A 23,810-nucleotide genomic window follows, 5' to 3' on the forward strand; every position below is an offset into this window, starting at 1 on the left:
TCATCTCTTCTCTGTTATTGTTTCGTCACAACACCTTAACGGAAGCTACCTCTTCGATACGCAATCTTAACTTGACGATCCAGTGTGGCTATAGGCTACTCCTTTATCCTCATGTCTGCCTCATGCTATACTTATTGTCAATTTGTTTCTACTACTTTCAGATATCCTCCTGATGTGCCGATATATTTTGAACTCTGGCCCCGAGCTAATAAATTTTCCCCCTCTGGAGCTTGACAGTGTTGCGATTCCTTTTAACGCACAAATCCGTCCTATTCTTAAGTCATCCTTTTCACGTACCTACCTTTGAATTTTTACCCAAGTAGTCTCGTGCTTTGCCGGTTGTTTCTCCCAGGGGCTTCACTCACTGAGGTTTCTTACCTTTCATTTTTTTCCGACACTTTGATCTTCTTGCCTTCCATTTACTCACTCTCTTTCTTTTCCAATTTTCTTTACCTTAGGACTTTGCAGTTCTAGCTTGTGACGATGATAACATCAGCCTACCTTGTAACACTGGTGCCATTTATTTTTGTTGTCACTTGAACTTCGGTACCCTTACTCGATTGATGCCTTCCATGTACCACTATACCGATTGCTGGGGTACCCATACATGCTGATATAATCACACATGGGATATCATACGTGTTCATATATATAAGTATATATGATTACTACCATCTTGCCTACAAAATATTTCCAAATGCTATTCAACCTCATCCTAGTTCTAGAGTCGTGGTGCACCTTCTTTCTCTTTACCGGTCTAGTCTCCTCGTCCTATGCGACCTCTTAAGGTTTCCAGCCATTCTGTATACTCTGATTTCCCTTAGGCTACTCTAGCTTCTCATTTTTCTTTTATTTCTGCTTTTGCAGAACTTTTAGTGCACTTCCCAGGGGGTCACCATCCTAAGATTTCTCTCACCCCAGCACGCTTAACCCTGAAACTCCGATGAAATCCGATGCATTAGCTCTGATATAATCGCATCCACCTCATCGCATGACCTTCATTACATGATCCGAAGCAAGTTGAAGTCTTAACAGATCCCGAGACATTCTCGTAACACGTTCTCTCCTTTACAATTACCATCTTACCCTTTCCAATCCTCAATATTCACCTATGTGTATAACTACTTTTCATCCTAGATTTCTAGATTCCCAATAGTAGGGAGCACACCTTCGTCGCCATTACTTATAAGTACTCGGGTATCAGCCTGTTTGGATTCCCACTCACCATTCTTATATGATAATCTACAGCACAACTGACTGTCGACTTTCTCTGAATCCTCCAACAGACCTTGCTCCTACTAAACCCCGAATGTTATCCATTTTAATCCTCTAGACTGCTAATCGTCTTTCTCGCTATTATTCTTCATGCTAGACCAAATCCATAACCTTTCTGAAACAAGTCATCCCACTTATCATCCATTTACAATATTTTCTTCCCACGCTTCCTCCTGTTAGGCGTACCTAACTAAATGACCTGGTTTTTTTGAAAGACTTCTGGCAGAGTCTTCTTTTACAGTTCTTACTATTCAAACTCTGCACGCAGCAAATACCAACAATGCCTCACGTGGCATACAGTTATACGACACATTCCATCCATCCTGAGCTTCCAATTTCATATAACAGATCCCGGCTCTCCCATGAGGGACGCGGTGAACAATGCAGAGGAAGACGCACGATAACATATCCTGGCCCGGGCTCAGTGAAGGACATATTGAGGCACCCACGAGCAGAGTAGTGAGAAACCATATGCTCATAAATCAATTTTTAAGACTCGATAGATAAGTACACTGATCGACACTTGAGGGATCATAAACACGTTTCAAGTCAATCCGAGTTGGCATAAGAAAGTTATGGACATTTAGTACAGAAACCTCTACGAACGTTTCAGAAGCTATCCTTGGAAAATCAGAGAAATGGTCATATCAAATACCTTTCAAATATAGCTATAGATCAAATCAACATAGAACTTTTGGAACCACACACACGTATCCAAGCATAGCAAAACAGTTTTCGGAAGTCAAGAACATTAGCTATCCTAGTGGCTCTAAGAATAGGAGTTTTCTTTGAAATCATACATACACATTGTCTGTTTGTTTCACAAGGATCTTGCCAAAAGAAAGAAAGGGTAAGCCTTACATACCTGCTCCACGTCCTATTAGCTACGCTTAATTGTCCAAGCTCGCTATCGCTAGTCTACATTCAAGAAGATTTACATAATCATTAAACACATCGTCACACACTTGTCTTAGTCTTTCAAATAAACTCATTTATAATCTGCCGAAATTTCGGCAGCATTTCCCCTGTGAATACAACCATCCCCGAGAATTCAACTAGGCCAAATTATCAATCAACAATCCGAGAATTCAACTCGGCCAATTTATCAACAACAGTCCCAATAATCATGCCAACAACATCAACAATCAATTCAATCACATATAGTCAAGCCAACATCAATACTTACACGTTCAAATACTTGCCTAAGACCTTTCAAACAAAATTCAAGAACACTTCAAACAATTTACACAATATTCAAAACAACCCAACCAACATACCACTTCACCCGAAACCTTCCAAATTCAACAAGAACAATAGCAACACATTTCCTTCTTTCAAATTTATGAATTATATCTACCACTCGAACCCTTCTCAACTCAACATAATCAACAACAACACATTCTTTCCTTCCAAATTCATGAACTATAACAATAGTCTATGCATTAACAACTTCATTCTCATAACTACAAGAAACTATATTAAAATCACATTAGCTTCTACCACAATCCCGCAACGATTACAACTTCATTTCAAGTCATCAAACCTTCATTTTCATCATGGAATCCACAACTACAACAATCAAATACTAAATAAAAGTAGTTCATCACTCCTACACAACACACACCTACACGGCCACAATCCACATACACATGTACCATGAATTCCATCCATTTCTACACACTTCAACACTCACAAATCATCTCTAACACATAGGAAAGGAGATTAAATCTTACCTTTATTCTTTGAATTCTCCACTCGGCTAGGGTGGATAAATTGCACCAATGAATGCTTTGCTTGCTCCAACCACTACTCCATCTTGTTAGGGACGTTCCAATTGGTTGGAATACTAGAAGAAAATAATTTTTCTTGATCAATTTCTCTAGGTTCTTGCTCGGCCAAGCATGGCCGAATATGGCTTCTCTTGTTTTCTCTTTCTTTCTTCAAGTTTCTAGAATTAGAAAAGATGACTAATAAGTCTTGCTTGGTCATCACCCCCCCCCCCCCCACACACACACACATATATATATACATGGCTTATACCAAATGAACACATGCCCCACCTCATGGCTTGAATCAATTGGCCAAGCCATGGGTGGGACCCACACCTAGCACCACACGGCCAAGGTGGCCCATTCAAGAACTTTCTTGAATTGTTTGTGAAATTCCCGTTTTGCCCCTAGCCTTCCACAATATTACCATGAACCACTTTGCGAATTTCCCTTTTTACACTTAGCCTTTCTTAATATTTTCATACTTATTAACAACTTGTGTATTAAAATAACTTTGGAAAATAGTCTTGCCCTTAACTTACCACGACTATCTTGAAATATCTGAATGTACAAAATACGGGCTATAACAGCACAGTCGTTCGCTGCCTTGAAGACTTCTCTATTATTTTTGTCCTACTCCTATTCAGAGACATAGATAGCTTATGTATTATTGTTCCAGACTTGTATTAATTCCTTCTAGATGCTCTTGTATGACTTAGACTAGACCATGGGGGTATTTATTATTCCACACTATTCTATTATATAATATTGTGAGACTTACATATTTATTCTTTTCCGCTTGCTCGATTATTTATTCTTGTCTTTATTTATCGTTGGGTTGAGGGTTCGCTTACCGAGGTGGGAAAGGTAAGTGCCTGCACAGCTTACGTCAAATTGGGTCATGACATCCTCTCTTTATATCCACGGAATTACATTGATTCGAGATTATATTCGTTAGATTATAACATATTTAATGAATTGAGCGAAAGACGAAAAACCTTGTATTGAATTATGGTTGATTGGATGAATCAGTGGTTGAATTGAATTTGATGATGTTGATATTGAATTTTTTTTGGAGGATTTTAATGATTCAAAGTGAAGGAAAACATAGTATAAAGGTCGTAGTTTGATATGTTGATGTTGTTGACTTATGGACTGATTTTTTAAGGAAGTTCCAGATGGATTTGTATATGTTTGCCATGTAGTAGCTTGATTATGTTATTGTTGATGTTGTTAATGATGTTTGGGAGTTGTTTTGGAATTTGGAGGAAGTAGATGATATAGGGGAAACGCTGCCTGAATTCTCTTTGTTACACCTTGGAAATTTCCCCCGCTAGCGTACAGTGATTAGGCCAATGAAGGGTATGACGTATATGGTGTTTTGACGAGGGACAACGTCCTTTAGACTGGTATTGAGGTGTTAAAAAATTGTTAAGAAGGTTCCATAAGGGTCGGAGATGAAGCGAAGTGATGGAAATGAGATTCAGTGAACTGGTGGATTATACAGACCGTATAATGCTTTTACGGCCATATAATGAACCTTAAAAGAGTCACAGAATGAGGCAGAATGAGATTGCTGAAGGGATGATTTTACGGTCAATTATACGGACCGTATAAAATTATACGGCCCGTATAATGTACCGTCAAATTGACACGGAAAAGGGTAATCACTGGAGCAGTTTTACGGTCGATTATATGGACCGTATAAATTTATACGGACCGTATAAATTTATACGGACCGTATAATGGACCGTATAATGATGTCCGGACAGATTTCTACTTTATAAAATAATGATCCAAGTCCATTTTATTTATTTCCCCTTCTCTCTCCACGGCCCAATCTCCCTCTAGAACATTCCAAAACTCTTCCAATACAAGAATACAAGTGAAAATCAACATCAATAACACCCAAATCCATGAAATCAAGAGTGTGAAACTCACCAAAGTTCATCTATACCAAGAAATTGCAAAGGAAGTGAAGTAGGGTTTTTAGTATAAAAGAGTATTGCTACTCAAGACTTGTTCAACCACCATCTAAGGTAAGTTTCATTACCATCTCATGTTGTTTAAGGTATTGGAAAGTCAAAATACTTGAATTATAGAAAGGCATAGCAAATGGGTCATAAATGGGTAAATAGTGCAAGTGGTTGAATGGTAATTGGATTGAATCATGAATGTTGATGTGTTGTGATTATGAATACGTTATAAATGATGTTTATATTATGAAACAAGTATTAAATGCGCGAAAACACAATAATGAGTTATAAGGATAAATGTGGGAAAACTGGAGAAAAATGGTGGAATGTGGTAAATATATATATATATATATGATGGTTGTTGGATGCAATATTGTGGATGATGTTGTGAACGATGGGAGTTGATATAGATTATGGGAAAAGTAGTATAGATAAAGGAAGTGCTGCCCAATTTTCTCTAGAAATAGTGACGCATTCCCTTAGTCGATTAACTAACGTCTATACGAATTCTCTCTTGAAGGTAACGACGTGACGTTAAAGGAGAGCAAGTGAATGATACCTTAGCTAAACGACAAAGGTATGTGAGGCTAATCCTTTCTTTCAAATGGCATGAATCTTATGACACGATTCTCCTTTCTTCCTATGACTCTTCTATATCCCGGATAGCCAAGAACCTACGATCATGACTAGTTATATATATATATGAGACAAGAACTATGCTATGAGCCCAATAACGATATAATGTTTCCATAAAGTAGATGATGTAATTCATTGTGTACACTCACCTTATATACTAATCCCTTCAAGGTGAGGCAGGATGTTCACAAATGTTCATAATGGAATCGAGGGTTCACGACCTTACGTCACCTCGATAAAGGATAGTTGTTCTAGAGTCTTTATGCGTGTACTATGATAAGCATATTATGATGACATTACACCGTGCCTATAAGGCCGGGCAGCACCGTTAAGGCGGGTGGCTTTCAGATGATTACACCGTGTCTATATGGCACGGGCAGCACCACTAGTGGGCGGCATGAGATGGTACCCTGGACGCGGGAGGCCTGGACGCGGACTATTGTTATTGATTATCACACCGTTCAGATATGGACGGCAGTTTACATATTATGCATATATGATATGATGATGAGTATGAGTAAGATAGCATGCATTACTTCTCTTATGATTGTCACTCAGATCCAGATGTTTCATATTGATGTCCTCATTATTGTCACGACCCAACCCCGTAGGCCGTGACTAGTGCCCGAATTGGACACTCATGTCACTTGTTAACTATAATCATTTATAACTAGTATGTCATGAACTTATTTGTATAAAAAGGTATGGTGTTGTTTTAAAGCTGTCAAAATATTTTTTTTGTATGTCGTAGGCACCTGTCTCCTGAATAATTAAAATTTTTAAACAACAACATATATATATTCCTACGCAAGCCGACAAGGCTGCCACGATATGCAACATACCAAACATACATATATATGCAAGCCGACAAGGCTGCCATTACGAATGGGTACGCCCCAAACATATGTCATAATCATAAAACGCGTCAACAACCATAAACAGACCCACACAAATGTCCACAGACCTCTAAGAGTAATGACCGTATCATATGGCGGGACAGGGCCCCGCCGTACCCAAATAAACTCATATGAATTCAACATAAGGGAGTTATACCACAAGCTAGGCTCCGGAACAAAGGAGCAGTCAAAATAGCTGAATAAGTGTCCTAAGCTGGCGGATCTCCGAAATGAATGTCTGTACCTGCGGGCATGAACGCAACCCCCCAAAGAAAGGGGGTCAGTACGGAATATGTACTGAGCATGTAAAGCATGAAACATAGTGATAGACTCATACTGAGATAAGATGTATAGGACTCAATGCAACTAATAGAATTTCATAAAGACTTGCCTTTGAACATATTTCATCTGTATCATTCTCATATCAATGTCAATATAGTGTTTTGTAATCAAAGCTGCATAATCATTCTGTATATAACATGTATACGTGTCCCGGCCCTCTAGTGAGGGGCTCGGTAATTAAAATCATAGTATCATAAACATGCACATAGACGCGTCCCGGCCCTTTCGTAAGGGACTCGGTAATAAGGAATATATATGCCCTCCTGGCCACCATCTCCATATCATCATATCATCACATCATCATATCATTATATATATATAACGTGTCCCGACCCTCTAGTGAGGGACTCGGTGAATATAGTCATAGCATCATAAACATAAACATATACGTGTCCCGGCCCTTTAATGGGGTACTCGGTAATAATATAGTAGATGTGCGCACGAGAACGTGTCCTGGCCCGGGACTCAGTGAAGGATATAGCGATAAGCACGAGCAGAATAATAAGCAACCACATATATGAAATGCATCTTTTGAGACTCAATAGATAAGCAACTAACCAGCTCTAAAGTATTGGGATAATAATCATATTCAATTCTTTTCAACTCTCATTATAAGCCATAGCAAGGAACGTTTCAGCTTTCATGTACATGTATCAATTTTCATGATGTAGCTTTTGAAAATCAAGTATACTTCTATTCATGCCATTCTTGTAAGAGTAGGAACTTCTATACATCATTCATTAGTCAATCATGTAGTAGGCTCGTGACAATAGCATTAAGGAAATATAGAATCATAAGTCATGCATGGAACTAGAGAATAGAATTTACCCCAAGGTTCATATCATTTCATACTTACGTCTAGGACATGCCAAGAAAAGAAGGAATAAGCTTTACATACCTTTAGCGTTTAGTCGTATTATAACTTGTACTTGCTGCCCAAAAACACTTATCCTATATCAAGACATCAAGAGCTACAATTAGTCTACGAGGGAATTCAATACGTACTTTAACGTCAACAATCCCTTTCAAACATTTAGACGACGTTTCGTTCGCATTCAAATCAACTACATACAACCACCCCAACATCAATAATCATATGTTCAATACCAATCCGGACAGCCCACATAACATTCCAAATAGCCCACATTCACAACATTCCATAACGATTCACATACGGCTACTACATTCTCAAGTTACTCCTAATAATCCGTAGCCTTAACGTTTTCGTGTAACAACTTTACAACAACCCAAACAACGTAAATACAATATATATTCTTAACTATCATTAGTATTTCCAATTTAAAGAATACAACATGTCCAAAACAGTTCCTAACCACAACATGCCCAAAACAGTCCCTAACCAATCAACACGCCCAAAACAGTCCCTAACCAACAACATAAAGGTGCCCGGAATTCTTGCAAACGTTTACGAACATACCAAGCAAACCACATATGATTCTTACACATTATTTCATGTCTTCATTTCATATAATTTCAGTAAAATACGACCAGCAGTCACAAGATAAATATATCACCAAATTCGTACGCAAATAACTACATTGTCGACACTAAAACCTTACAACGACAACAACATGTTTAATGACATTACTTTCATGATCCTTGGAACTGTTTTAGCATCATTTACATTCTTATAACAGCCCACAATTCATTCCAATTTCGACCTGAATCATTGCACTTCACTTTCACTAAACGTTCACAACAAGAATCAACACTCATATGTATATATATATATATATATATATATATATATACATATGTACATATATATATATATATGTACTATTTTACTATACCACACCGCGTTATAGTCGGCCGGGCAGGCATATAGATGTGGACACCATTGCAGTGGGCATGTTATGATGATACTCCAGACGCGGGATGCCCCGAACGCGGGATGATGATGATATGATGATGACACGATGATGATACTACTATATGTATATACTTGCATAAGATTCTTAAAATCATGCATTGCATATTGTACGTTCTCAGATGGCTCAGGTTACTTCTATCCTTCTGTATTTATGTCCCACTTATGATGTTGTTTCCTGCCTTACATACTCAGTATATTTATCCTGTCACGACCCGACTAGGGGCCGTGACGGGTACCCGTGGCTGACCACCGAGCACCACTAGTTCTACTACTCATCATACTCATATAATAAGAAAATTATTTTTCATTTGGAAACATAAATACTTTTATATACAGAAGCCTTTCGGCTATCAAAATGATAATATATATATATATATATATATATATATATATATATATATGTACAATAGCAACCCCGTCGTGCCCAAAATATACATATATACACAAAAGAATAGTCAAAGGCACCTCCGGAAGAATGGAGTGCTCTCAAATCAGCTACTAGCTCCTACGAGTCTGGATCAAGATCACCTCCCTGTCTACCTGTGGGCATGAACACAACGTTCAGAGAAAATGAACGTCAGTACGAACATTGTACTGAGTATGAGTGGCATAAGTAATAATAACATGTCAATGAGATAAAGGAAGCATTAAATAAAGAGCAACTGTAACTGACTGTCCATCATAAAGAAATAATGCATGCTGGCTTACTTCATAATCGTCGTCATGTCATGTATGCATAAATGTATAAGTTTCCCGTCCATATAGGTACGGTGTGATAATAATTAACCTGCGTCCAGGCCTCCCGCGTCCGGGGTATAAGCTGCCCACTGCAGTGGTGTGTCTGCCCGTCCATATAGGCACAGTGTAATATCATAAACATATACTCGTCATAATGCATGTATAATAACTCAAGGATAGCTATACTTTATCGAGGTGACATAAGGTCGTGAACCCCCGATTCCATTATGGAACATTTATAAGTATTCTGCCTCACCTTGAAGGAAATAGTATATAAGGTGAGTGTATACAATAAATGATATCATTAACTTAATGGTATTCTGCCTCACCTAGAAGGAAATAATATATAGGGTGAGTGTATACGATAAATGACATCATTGGCATTATAGGAACATCATATCATGAACTCTAGAATCTTTATACTTAACTCATCATCATCATTAGTGAACTCATAATATATCTCTCATCTCATATGGCTATTCACGAACATAGGCTATTAGTTTTCCGGGATATAAAGAATTCATGGATAAGAAGGAAAAATCATGCCATCGGACTCATGCCATAGAAAGAAAGGACTAGCCTCACATACCTTTTACGTTTAACAAATCTATCGCTTGCTTGTTCTCCATCAATGCCCACGTTTCTACCTTCAAGAAAAGTCGCATGAACATTAGCTAATCGATTACTTAAACGTGCTTACTAAGGCTAAAGAAAATTGGGCAGCATTTCCTTTGTTTCTACTACTTTCTCCATATCATATTTCAACTCCCAACAACTATAACAACATTTAAAATATCATGGGCAACAATCATCATTCATCTACATTATCCGCATTTCGCCATTTCACTCCAATTTCTCCATAATCATGGTCATAATTCATTATCGCATTTTCTCACATATAATACTTATTCCATGTTCTAAATGTCATTCATAACATATTTACAATCACAATATATCAATAATCATGACTCAATCCAAACCTTTACCCAACAATGTCACTATTTCCACATTCATGACCCATGTCCTATATCTTTCTACAATCCAAGTGTTTTTAAATTTCAACACCTTAAACAACAAGGAATAATCATAAAAATCACCTTAGATAATGGAAGAATAAGCCTTGAGTGAGAATCCTCTTCTTGCACAAAAACCCTAGTCCACTTCCTTTGAGATTTCTTGTGTAGATGAACTTTTATTAGGTTTCATACACTTGATTTTGTGGATTTGGTATAGTTGATCATGGTTTTCCCTTGGTTTCTTGTGGATGAATAATGGAGAAAGTTCTAGAGGTTTCTTGGTGTGTGGAGAAGGGAAGATGAAATGAATTAATGAGAGAGGGTCCTTATATTTTAACACTTAAAATCTGTCCCGACCGAGATATACGGACCAACATACGGTCCATACATTTTATATGGGCCGTATGTTTGGTCCAGTGAGGTATGAAATTTTGGGCTAATTATACGGCCAGTATAATTTATACGGCCAGTATGTTGGGCCGTATAATGCCCAGTTCATCCGAACTCTTTCTCGTTTGCTCGTTTGATCTCCAATTCTTATGGAACCTTCTTGACACTTGTTTAACACCTCAATACCAATCTAAGTGAAATTATCACTCTTCTTTAAGACATCATTATGCCATCGTTAACTCGTCGCTCATAATTCATACCCGACACGCAACATATCCTTTACTTTCCTTCACAACCTTCTTCCCTTACGTGAAATGTCTTTGAATCTCGATTAGGATCATCAAATGCTATTTCTTTCTTATCACAACATCGTATTTGTCGTGCCCTTCGCTAGCCTATTCACTGTACGTTAATGGGGAATTTTCCAAGGTGTAACATATCTGTACTAACGTCTCATCCCACGGGATGCTGCATTTCGTGCTGCAGGACCTGACAGATAGAGCGGAGGACCTCTTCAGTCAAACTATCAACTTCAGCGGTGTCAGGAAGTGCCACTACATCGGACTTGCTATCTTTCGGTATATTTTTGTTATCAACATATATGTTCACATGCACACTCTTAGAAGCTCATAGACACAGTGGGTATGTAGTTATTATGTCTGACCTTGTCGGTCATGTTTTGATTTCGGTATTCTCCTGAAAGCCTTGTCGGCTTTATGACACTTATTATGTTGAAGCGGTCTTGTCGGATCGCTTATGTATGTGCATATATATGTCAAATTGTTGCATATTTCTGTATTTGGGCTTTTTCTGCGTGCAGGTGTCCTTCATGTTATATTATATGGTAATCATGGTATCTATTACGCCAGGTGGTATCCGACCTATGGGTCAGTGCCCATCATGCTCCTCGTAGGGGTGTGACAGCCATGTGATATAACACTAGTGCATAGGCTCTTTTTCCATACACAAAATATTATTTCCAACCATTGTCGTCACACTTATAAGTCTCAAATCACTTATGGACTTCATCTTTTATACAACGAGTTCTTCATTTGTATACTTAAATATGACCAAAATTCTCCAGGGCTCGGATCTATTTTTGTACGTCGATCGGTTCAAACCATAGCCTGAAAGCCCATGGTATTACATTGATGAAACTTATACTCTTTGATTTGTTTATCCTCTAACCTTTACAACTCTTACTCATCACTCATTAAACATAGCATGAATACTTGTAACCTCGAAAATAATTTTGTTCTACGAGCTTATGTCGACTAACCTACGATGCAACTTAACGTACGTAAATATGGGATATAACAGTTATCATCGAAAAGTCTAAGAAAAAAATTGTCCCAAGTAATCTATTCTCATATTGATGTTCGTTCCATTTCATGTTGAGTTGTGGATAGAAGTACAGATATACCCCTAGTTCATATGCTACCTTAGATACCATTGATGCCTACTTGGTTGTTGTACGAACTCACATCATAGTTGGGATAGACTAACCTCATCGTGAAGGGAAACTCTCCAATTGTACTTGTGTGATTTTGGTTGTAAGACTCAAGAATGAAGAGTGACGAGTTATTTGTGACCTCTCTTGTGGGCCATAGTATCTAGAGCATTAAGTCTCTTATTTGATCATCTAATGCTTCTTATAGTAGTCGAAGTTAGTTGTACTTAAGTATGTAATGAAGCATATGCAGTAGTTGTTGTCTTCTTTAAGAGTTAAGAATTCCTAAAGGCCAAATTGTTATAAGAATCTCACTTGTGTACTTGACAATTGTCTAATTGGTTTGCCTATCTCATTCTCGACTAGTAGACTCAAAATTTGATTTGTGCAACACTTGATATAAGTTCTGAAAGTAGTAAACTACTTAGTTGTATCAATGGTACACATGTGATGGATGTGAATGATCGATTTGTGTAAGACCGTCAGGATGAATTAATAACAAGAAGTTGACTACTTAATTGTGTAGACATGAGTAAGGTTAACCTTCACTTGTAGATCTAGTTGAGTAAATATTATTGTACTATTTGCTGGCTATATGTGGCTTACTTGGTTATCCTTCGAGGCTTAATTGAGGGATACAAAAGCCTACTTGTGACCACTGAGGTCTATTTTCTGGCTATAAAAGCCTACTTATGACCACCGAGGTCTATTTGCTGGCTACAGGAGCCTACTTGTGACCGTCGAGGTGTATTTGCTGGCTATAAAAGCCTACTTGTTATCACCGAGGTCTATTTACTGTCTACAAAAGCCTACTTGTGACTATCAAGGTATATTTGTTGGCTACAGAAGCCTACTTGTGACCACCGAGGTCTATTTGCTAGCTACAAAAGCCTACTTGCTCACCACCACGACCAATTTGCTAGCCTTTGAGGCTTATTTGTTGCCCCCTAAGGGAATAGATATGAGATGCTGAATGAAAGCATTTGTATACATCGAGTGAGCCCATTGTGAAAGAATATACTAATAGATATAGTAGTTTCGCAAGATACAGGATGCTGACGAGTTCTAGGTTTCTATTTAGTTGTTCTTATTCTTCCGTTTTCTCTCATTAGAAGTCTCTGCACTTACATTTTTTATGTTATCTGCCTTAAATACTCGGTACATTCTGTCGTGCTGACGTCTATTTGGCAAGGGCGTTGTGTCTCATGTCGCAGGTTCAGGATATTAGGTTAGCATACCTCCACATTAGGGAGAACCAGCTTATCGGTAGTGTGGTATTGGTGAGCTCCACTTCATTCTGGGTAGCCGAGTCTAGCAGCAGTTATATTGTAGTTGTACAGGTTTTGTGGGTAGGCCAGAGCCCTGTCCCAACCATAATGCAGTTGTAAGATCATAGAGGCTTTTAGACATACAATACTTATTTTATTAGTTGGTTTTAGTTGTACAGTTGAGGCTTCTCTACCCAGATATATATATCTATCCATATTTATATTATTTTAAAAGCATGAATTCCCTAACTTAAAAGTTAAATTACGTAAATACCCTTCTTATTATTTGCTTAATTAACATTTAATTTAAATTAAAAAAACCTACAAATAGATGGAAACACCACACACCCCTACTTTCATAAGCCAAACAACCCTTCATGCCGCCCCTTCGTGAGATCACAACCATTCAATGCACAAGCCTTCATTAATCTAATTTTAAACACTACGGTTATTTTCTTATTCACTTCGGATAATAATATTCCTTCCTCAACTTTTTCTTATGTATTTAATCATTTTGGCCTTTCTCCCTTTGTCAAGTAAATTTCTACTATATATTTTTGTCTTAATCAAAAGATGATATATAATGACTTCTTTCCTCAAATATATATCAACCACGAGTATAGATTTCATTTCTAAAGACACTGTGATTATTGACGTAAATAATATTAATATGGACGTCTAAACGCTATGTGCACAAACAAGTTTCTAAGTTCTGTGAAATTGTAGTCCGAACTTATTAAAGTATATAGCAAGCTTGTATCGGTCGAGGAGTAGATCTAACTGCATTGCTTCTTGTGCCCATGAGTTGGGATGGTAAACATAATTCTATAAATGTTCTTAAGCCTGTTCTATTGATTTTGTTTTCATTTTCAGATAACGATAATAGTAAAACCCCTGGAATACATATATCATCACATTGCTGCGAATACCCTTTATTTGAATATGTATTCTTCTTATATTGTTTATTACTAGTCGTTTTTACACTACACAAAAAAGGGTCTTAGCTACGGTTTATTTGGGGCAGTTTGATGACACTGCCGCTATATATTTAGTTCCCAGTGATTGGCATGGCGGTTCAATAATAGCCATAAAATTATGTGATTTTTCGGCGGTCTATTTTCATTTCCCAACAGTTTTATTAATTATAATTTTTTCCGGCACTTTATTTTGATTTTGTGGCGGTTTGGCCTTTTAAAATAACATTAATGTCGCTACAACTTAAATTACAACTTAATGTTTCTTACACTAAATGGACCCCACAACCCATTGACATTGTATTTCTACACACTTCCACGACTGCAAAGGTTCCACACTTCCACTATTATTTCTTCACCAACTCACTTTCTCAATTTCATACAATACTACTTCCGTAATTTTGACATACAATACTACTTCCGATTCCCAATATTGGTCGTTTTATAACAAATCTTAAATGTAAGTTTGACGATTTTGACGATTCCCAATATTCCGTAAGTGGAGTTTGACGATTCGAAAAGTTCTACAAATCTGAAATGTAAGTTTATTTCTGCAAAGTTTTAATCATTTCGAAATCAGTTTAGCTAAATAAATTGCAGTTTAGCTAAATTTCTGCAAAGTTCTCCAAATTTTGTGAAATCGGTAAATTGTTTCTTCAAATATAGATTATTTTCCCTAATCTCCAGGGTTTTAAATCAGTTTAGCTTAATTAGGACCGATTCTTACTGCTAAATCAGTTTGCTAGGGTTTTAAATCGCTTAAATGATTATCTAGTGATTTCCCCAATTTTTAATGAAGTTTTGTGTACTGATTTCACCAATTTGCTAAATGCATGAAGTAATCTATTGATTTTTGCAGTAAGTGTTGCTTCGATAAGCTGTGATTTTCTCCAAATTGTAAGTATATTGTTAATTTAGGCCCTGTTTTGAAAATGCATGAAGTAATCTGTTGATTTTTGCAGTAATTGTTGCTTCGATAGGCTGTGATTTTCCCCAAATTGTAAGTATATTGCTAATTTAGGCCCTAGCTTGAGAATCTAAGTGCTCTCTTGTTAGTGTGTTTATTTTCTCTTCATTTTCATATTCTGTGTAATCTGTTGATTTTGGCAGATGAAATTCTAACATTCTTAATTTAGGCGCTAGTTTTCTTGTTTGTGCTCCAAGTTCTTACTTGAATGAACCCTTCTTTCATAAATCAACCCTTAATTATGTCATGTCCTTCCTATAAAAGAGTGCTGCTAAGGGAATGCTAAAATTAAAACTTACTAAATATAGAATGAAGAATTTTTTACTAGAAAGGAAGGTGAGATATAAATTGAGACAGAGAGAATAAAAAAGAATTGAACAGTACCTATGAGGAATATATTTGAGATAGCCCCAGACTACTTGTCCACCCATGGAATATCCAACAATATAAAATTTGGATCCCAATTCCAATTGATCAGCTAATTCCTCAATATCAACTACTATAGTGTGTTTGTTTTCTCTTCATTTTCATATTCTGTGTAAATTTAATGCAATCATGTTTTCTTGTTTGTGCTCCAAGTTCTTACTTGAATGAGTCAATTCCTTTCTCTTCTTGTTTGTGCTCCAAGTTCTTACTTGAATGATCACTTAATTTTCTACTCCTTGTTCTATGTATGCAAATTATCACAACCTCCGGATGTCCTTCCTTTCAATTCCAACAGTTTTTGTAAATGCATATATGCTTTTTTTGGTAAAATTGATTTATGTACTTTTGGTAAATTTTTTGGCTAATTCTGAAAAATACAGTTGAGTCATCTTCATTGATGTGAGGGAGCTGTTCTTGATACTGTTTGAACCTTTGTTGATTTAGGATAGATAAGAGTTGGATACTGAAGCCTCGTACTACACTTGAGTATAAGAAAGGGCTACAAATATTTTTAGACTTTGCATTTTCTAATGTGTCATCTGATAATAAGATTAAGTGTCCATGTTCTAGTTTTGGGTTTAGACTATATCAGACAAGAGCAGAGGTATTCGATCATCTGTTGTTCAGCCCTTTTCCGGCTGGTTACACTGTTTGGTTATTACATGGTGAGAAGGATGTAGGAGAAACTTCAGCCACTAGACATGAAAGTCAACATATTGAAGCTCGTGATAATCCAATGCAAGGCATGGTTAATGATGTTTTCAATTTCTGTGGACAACCTATTGACCAAGAACATGCCACATCTCATGGATCAGAAACCGAAGGCGAAGATAACATGTTGCCTTTACCTGATGGTCCAAATGATAAAGCTAAAGAGTTTTATAAGTTAATGAGGGATGGGGAACAAGAACTTTATCAGGGGTGTGTGAAGTACTCAAAGTTGTCTTTTCTAGTGAGACTTTATCACATTAAGTGCATGTGTGGGATGAGTGATAAAGCTATGACGATGATAATAGAGCTATTGCATGATGCCTTTGAGAATGCAAAGATCCCCAAGTCATTCTATGAGGCCAAAAAAACTATTAAAAAACTTGGTCTTAGTTATAAGAAAATACATGCATGTCCAAACGATTGTATGTTATATAGGGGAGCAGATAAAGAAAGACAAGAATGCAAGCGATGTAGCACATCTAGATGGAAGGTTAATTCTAAGAAAAAAAAATCCAGTGATCTTGAAGCAAATAAAAAGAAGACACCGCAACCTGCAAAAGTTCTTCGTTATTTTCCTCTAATTCCATGACTGCAAAGGTTGTTCATGTCTAGTAAGACATCTTCTGATATGAGATGGCATAGTGTTGATTGTCATAAGGATGGCTTATTGAGGCATCCAAGAGATGCTGAAGCATGGAAAAAGTTTGACTTCACATTTCCTGAATTTTCTCAAGATCCACGTAATGTCCGTCTTGCCTTAGCGAGTGATGGGTTCAATCCTTTTGGACATATGAGCGCTAATCATAGCATTTGGCCAGTGGTTCTAATTCCGTACAACACCCCTCCTTGGGTATGCATGAAACAGTCTAACTTCATTCTCTCAATGATAATTCCAGGTAAGCGAATGCCCGGGAATGATATTGATGTTTACTTACAACCTTTGATTGATGAATTGAAGGAGTTGTGGGATGGTGTTCAGACCTTTGATGCTTTGTCAACTGAAACTTTCAAAATGAGAGCAGCATTGATGTGGACAATTAGTGATTTTCCAGGATATGGTATTTTGTCTGGGTGGAGCACGTATGGTAAGTTTGCTTGTCCCATGTGTAATATCGATACCATACCCTGTCGACTTCAACATAGTAGAAAATGGTGCTTTATGGGCCATCGTCGGTTTCTAAATGCTGGTCACAAGTTTATATTGGCCAAGGTCCGATTTGATGGTACGGTTGACAAACGAAATCCACCTGTACAATTATCAGGCTCAGACATTTTAAGACAAGTTGAGAATCTACATGTTTCCTTTGGAAAAATGCCAACAACTGAAGTTAATGGGAAAAAAAGTAGATGTGGGAAACAGAATATCCAAAGTGATTATCAACAGTGGAAAAAAAAAGTATATTCTTTGAACTTCCGTATTGGGAGTTTAACTCATTACTTCACAATCTTGATGTAATGCATATTGAGAAAAATGTGTGTGACAATGTGATAAATACTTTGCTCAATGAAACTGGAAAGTCAAAAGATCACGTTAATGCTCGAAAAGACCTACAATCAATGGGCATAAAATCTGATCTTTTGCCTGATGAGCATGGAGATTATCCCTCTGCTATTTTTACTATGACAAATGAACAGAAAGACATTTTTTTAAGGACTTTAATGAATGTGGTTGTTCCAGATGGTTACTCAAGCAATATCTCAAGATGTGTTGATGTGAAGCAACGAAGATTATCTGGGTTGAAAATTCATGATTTCCATATTCTTATGCAGCAACTATTACCGATAGCGTTGAGGAACGCATTACATGGCTTAGTGTCTGCAGTTATAGCTGATCTTTCATCATTTTTTCGGCAGTTATGTTCTAAAGTGTTGAATCCCATGGACCTTGATAACCTCCAAAATCAAATCATTCTCACTTTGTGTCATTTAGAAATGATATTTCCTCCATCTTTCTTTACTGTCATGGTTCACTTAGTTGTTCATTTAGTTGATGAAGTGAGACGTGGTGGCCCGGTACATTATCGATGGATGTATCCTATAGAAAGGTAACCTTATTTTGCTAAGTTATTTATCCACTTTGTTTAGCTATATAAGTTGCATTGTCTAAATCAGTATTTGTTTAATCACACAGGTTCTTGGGGCATTTGAAGTCTTTTGTACGTAATATGGCGCAACCTGAAGGCTCAATTGCTGAAGGTTATATGGCAGATGAAATTCTAACATTCTGCTCAAGATATTTTGAAGATGTCGAGACAAGAATGAATAGGCCGAGGCGTGTGGATGATAAAACTAATGATGTTGGATATCATGAAAAGGAAACTATGTTCCCAAAAAATTGGCAAATCAGTAGCGGGTTCATATTTTAAGCTACCACCAATGCAGAAGCTACAAGCACATCGTCATGTGTTAATTAATTGTCCAGCAGTTGACCCATTTATCCAGTAAGTAAATTAAATGCAATCAAGTAGATTTGTGTGTGTGTGTGATTTTATCTAGCAGTAGCCAAGTAGTTGTGATTTTTTCAAATTATATGCAAACTGTTTTCATTTCTCTCTGCTCTCTATTTTCTTATCACTGACTCTTATAGCTACTGTTGCTGCTAACTGTTTTTCCTACCCATTCATTACTGTTGCTTTGATTTGTGTTATTTAATTCACCGAAAATTAATCTAACCAACCAGCTAATTACAGAAGTGGGATTCCAATTGTACTCCATATTTTGTTAACTTATTTTCTACACAGGGAATTTAGGACAGAAACAAAGAGAAGGTTAAGGAGTCGAACTCGGTCGGAATCTACGATAGATAAAATTGTGCACAAAGAATTTGTTGACTGGTTTCAAAAGCGAGTAAGTGAAAGTTATTGTTACATCCGGCATTTTTGCATATTCGGAAAATTCGAGATAACTTGACTTGTAATGAATGAGGCCATATTTGGACCTTACTTGGTATGAATGTGTCGGCTAAGAATACATTGGTGTGGAATTACGAAAGGAGGCCAAGGGAAAAATTGGAATTTTGGAAACTTGCTTCATGAATTACAAGATGTAGCTAATTGGACTCAAAAAAAAAAATGAGGCCCAAACAAGGGAGGCCCAACCGGCCACAACATGGCCCAAGTCCATGGAATTAATTAATTTCCATGTGACATTATACAGTCATCTATATCCAAAGAAGTATCAAGAAGAACAAAGAAAGAACAAGAAAAAAAAAAGAGTTCACGGCTAGAGAAAGAGAGAAAAGAAAAGGAGAGAAAAATTCTTGGAGCCAAATCCTTTGGTTCAAAAATTCATTTCTTGTGGGATTATTACTAAGTGCAAGATCCTCTACAAAGTGATATAATTATTTTGGCAAGAGGACAACTTTAGTGGCAAGTGGAAGTTGAAGAGAAGAGGTAAGAATCAATTCATTTTCTTATGTTATGAAGTTTGGTTTATGTTGTGTTAGTAGAAATGAGTAGAATTTATAAGAATATGGAAGTTTGTGAAGTGGGTGTGTTGTTTGAAAGTTGGCCGTGTGTATGAGGTTTTGGCCGTGTGTGTATGTATATGTTACATGCTTATGATGACTTGAATTTATGTTGTGTTCTAGTTATGGTTATGGTAGAAATTGTATTGGAAGTGAAAGTTGAATAAATTAGTGAAGGTTGGAAAATATGAGACATGGCCGTGTGGCATCATGTTGATGATGGACTGTGAATTAAATCTTGTTAGTATGTTAAGTGTGCTATTGTGAAGTGAATGAAAGGATAATGATTCTTGTTGCTATGGAAAAATGGTTGTTAAGTTGTTGTAGAAAAACATACAAGTTTATTGTAACTTATGTAAATATGGAAATGAAAGTAGTAAGATGCAAATTATGATTGTCATTGATGAAGTTGGAAGATAGAAATAAGTCATGAACATGTTTGCTAAAAGATTGGAAGTTGTGGGTGCATTATGCCTTTGGTAGGAAACTTGTATATTGTGTATACCTTATGTATATTTGGTGAAAACGATACGATATGCCTCCAAATTATGTTGTAATGACCTTGATAAGTGATGAATATGAAAATGGTAAGATTGGTTTGGAAGTGTAAGGTAGGAATGGAAGATGTCATGTTATGTCGGAAAGATGGCTAGTTGTGCCATATTGTGTATTTTATAATACTTATTGTTGTTATTGATGTTGTTGTTGGGTGCTGTGTTGATATATTAAGCCGAGCTAAGTCTCGGGGATGGTATATATATAGGGGAAATGCTGCCGAAATTTCGGTAGACAAGTATGTAATAAAATTTGGATTCTTAAAGGCTTGAATTTGACAATTGGTAAACATGACCATTTGTAGATTCTGGACGAAATTTAAAGTGAAGCTAAGTGAGCATAAGGCGCAATTGAGGTATGTAAAGCCTACCCCTTCATTCTTAGGCATGTTCTGAACATAATAGGCTCGGCCGCGAGCCTTAAATATGACTTCGTTCCTCGGAATTCGAGATGGAAATCCGCTCCAATTCCTTCAGTAAGATTGAATCACTTTTCTTATAACTTGTCTCTAAAGTGAACTTTTGTATGCAATTGTCCCAAACGGAGTCGGAATGCTTCCAAATGACTATGGACGACCTCATAGGGTCTATTATCAGTAATTTACGTATGTCGCCTCAAGTTGTTCCGAGGTGGGCCCACAAGGCCCCGACACTTTTGTATAACCTAAATTGCCCTATTTCTGTCCGTTTCTCACAGGCAACATCTGGACTATTATTCTGATCATGATATGACTACTTTTATATAAATCCTACAAAATGGTTTTGACATCTGGAAATTTGATTTCGGTAATAATCTGTCGTGCCTTCCCAAGTAGGATATAGGCGCGTATTATGAACACTATCCGAATACTCTGATTTGACTCGCCGTTTGGCATACTTCAGTTTGATTGAGTCTGTATAATGATCTGTATGTATGTGGTTTCTCATTAATCTGTTCGTGGATGCCTCAACGCTTCCTTCACTGCGCCCGGGCCAGGTTCTGTTATCGTGCATATTCCTCTGCATTGTTCACCGCGTCCCTCGGTGTGCAGGCCGGGATCTATTTATATTTGTATGATATTATGATTTGTGTATGGGGATGGCGGCCAGGATGGCATATGATCTGATTCTGTCTGTCCACCGCGTCCCGTACTAAGAGGGCTGGGTTCTGTTACCGCGTCCCTCATGAGAGGGCCGGGATCTGCATGTATGTATGTATGTGCTATCAGCATTTATATAAGCACATGACTTTGTATGACTCTGTATGACTCTGTGTGACTCTGCATGCATGATTCCGTCCGTCCGTTTGGATCATACTTCTGTCTGTCCGTATGGATTGTGATTTTGTCTGTCCGTATGGATTATGAGTCTGTCTGTTCGTCTGGACTATGATTTTGTCCGTCCGTCTGGACTATGATTCTGTCTGTCCGTCTGGGTTATGATTATGTCCGGTACATTTCTGTCTGACCGTTCGGATTATGTTTCTGTCCGGTATACTTCCGTCTGTCTGTCTGAATTATGACTCTGTCCGGTACACCTTTGTCTGTCCGTTGGATTATGATTCCATTCGCTATATTTCTGTGCTTCTAATTCAGACTATGATTATGTTGTTATATTTTCGCTTTACATACTCGGTACATTTTTCGTACTGACCCCCGGTTCTTCGGGGGCTGCGTTACATGCCCGCAGGTACAGACGCACCCGGAGATACGCCGCCAGTCTAGGGCACTGATTCTGCTATTTTGGAGAGCTCTTTTTGATCCGGAGCGTGTACTTTTGGTATATATCTTCTGACATCGGTATATTCTGTATGTATGGTAGTTCTGGGTACGGCGGGGCCCTGTCCCGTCATATGATTCTGTATGTCTGTTAGAGGCCTGTAGATATGTATGTGGGTTACGGGTTGCTACGATTCGGGTAGGTACGTACGATTTTGTGACTCTGTCCGTTATGTTAGCCTCATCGGCCTATATGAAATTTCAGCATGTTCGGGTATGTGTATGTTGTAGCGCGCGCTGCATTTGTATTGGCTTAAGTCTGTATACAGCTAGTGTGGATTATCTGTCTGGTATGCCGTTTATGTCAGGTAGGTACGTTTGGGTATCCAGTTAGGATACCAGTCGCGGCCCACGGGGTTGGGTCGTGACAGTTATGTCATTTTTGCTTCCTACTTTGGATATTTAATCAATCATGAATTTATATGGCTCATTTTCAATGTCAGATTTTGAATGACGTCAACGAGCATTCTAGGGAACTTAGGTGGCTTGCAGTTGGACCACTTGAAGAAGCTAAGAGATTTACTTCATACAATGTCAATGGGTTCAAATTTAGAACTCTATCAGGAGAGCAGGGGATGAAAATTCAAAACTGTGGAGTATTTGGTACATTTGATACTAGAAGTTATGCAAGCAAACGTGACAACAATATGGTAGTTGGAGGTGTTCCGTATTACGGAAAATTGGTGGACATAATCGAATTGAACTACAATGGTCAATTTACAGTTACATTGTTCAAGTGTCAATGGGCTAATACCACTACTGATAGAGGCATAAAAAAAGACGAGTTGGGTTTTACGAGTGTTAATTTTTCCCATTTGATACATCTTGGTGATCGGGAAGAGCATGAGCCGTATATATTGGCATCACAGGCCCAACTTGTATATTACGTTGATGATGAAAAAGAAAAACAGTGGAGTGCTGTTGTTCATCTAAAACAAAGAGACTTGTATGACATGGGAGAAGAAACAGAAGAATAGTCCATTTATGATGTCATTTCTTCTTCACAAGAAGATCTGGGTAGTCGGTTTCCTGATGGCGATCAAGATTTACGATTGACAAGGGATGAAAATAGAAGATGAAGATAAATATTATTTAGAAATATGACTACTAGATTTAAAAAGTTTTAAATGAACACTGCTTCATCCAAACTGTTTGTTGCACATTTAATTAGAGTTCCTCCACCTGTATAATAGGTTTCTGTCTTGACACTTGATGTTAATTTTGACTTCAATTTTCTCTATTAAAGTCTCTGCTTTTTAATTGGTTGTTGCTAAAATTATGTGTTACTAACTTTCTGCCTATATT

The 23,810-nt window shown here is 37.4% G+C and overlaps 2 protein-coding genes across 3 annotated transcripts in view; both read left to right on the plus strand.

The window, feature by feature from the left end:
* The first annotated feature begins 14,957 nt into the window (after positions 1–14,957).
* The window catches only part of LOC132636137 (uncharacterized), a 34,048-nt gene continuing 25,195 nt past the window's right edge, over positions 14,958–23,810 (plus strand). The window contains exon 1 of the mRNA XM_060352845.1: positions 14,958–15,163. The gene's annotated coding sequence lies outside the window, so the exon portion shown is untranslated. The remainder of the gene's footprint in view (positions 15,164–23,810) is intronic.
* On the plus strand, positions 17,333–23,808 carry LOC132636136 (uncharacterized). Of its 2 annotated transcripts, XM_060352844.1 has the most exons (6): positions 17,333–17,578; positions 17,687–17,813; positions 18,407–18,773; positions 18,860–19,169; positions 19,470–19,575; positions 22,949–23,808. In XM_060352844.1, exons 1-4 carry the CDS (start codon positions 17,333–17,335, stop codon positions 19,092–19,094), a joined length of 975 nt encoding a protein of 324 aa, XP_060208827.1. In that variant the 3' UTR covers positions 19,095–19,169; positions 19,470–19,575; positions 22,949–23,808. The 2 variants fall into 2 exon arrangements, with proteins under 2 accessions (XP_060208827.1, XP_060208826.1); XM_060352843.1 differs by having other exon boundaries at positions 17,333–17,813.

This window comes from Lycium barbarum, chromosome 4 (assembly GCF_019175385.1).
Source record: "Lycium barbarum isolate Lr01 chromosome 4, ASM1917538v2, whole genome shotgun sequence".
NCBI lineage: Eukaryota > Viridiplantae > Streptophyta > Magnoliopsida > Solanales > Solanaceae > Lycium > Lycium barbarum.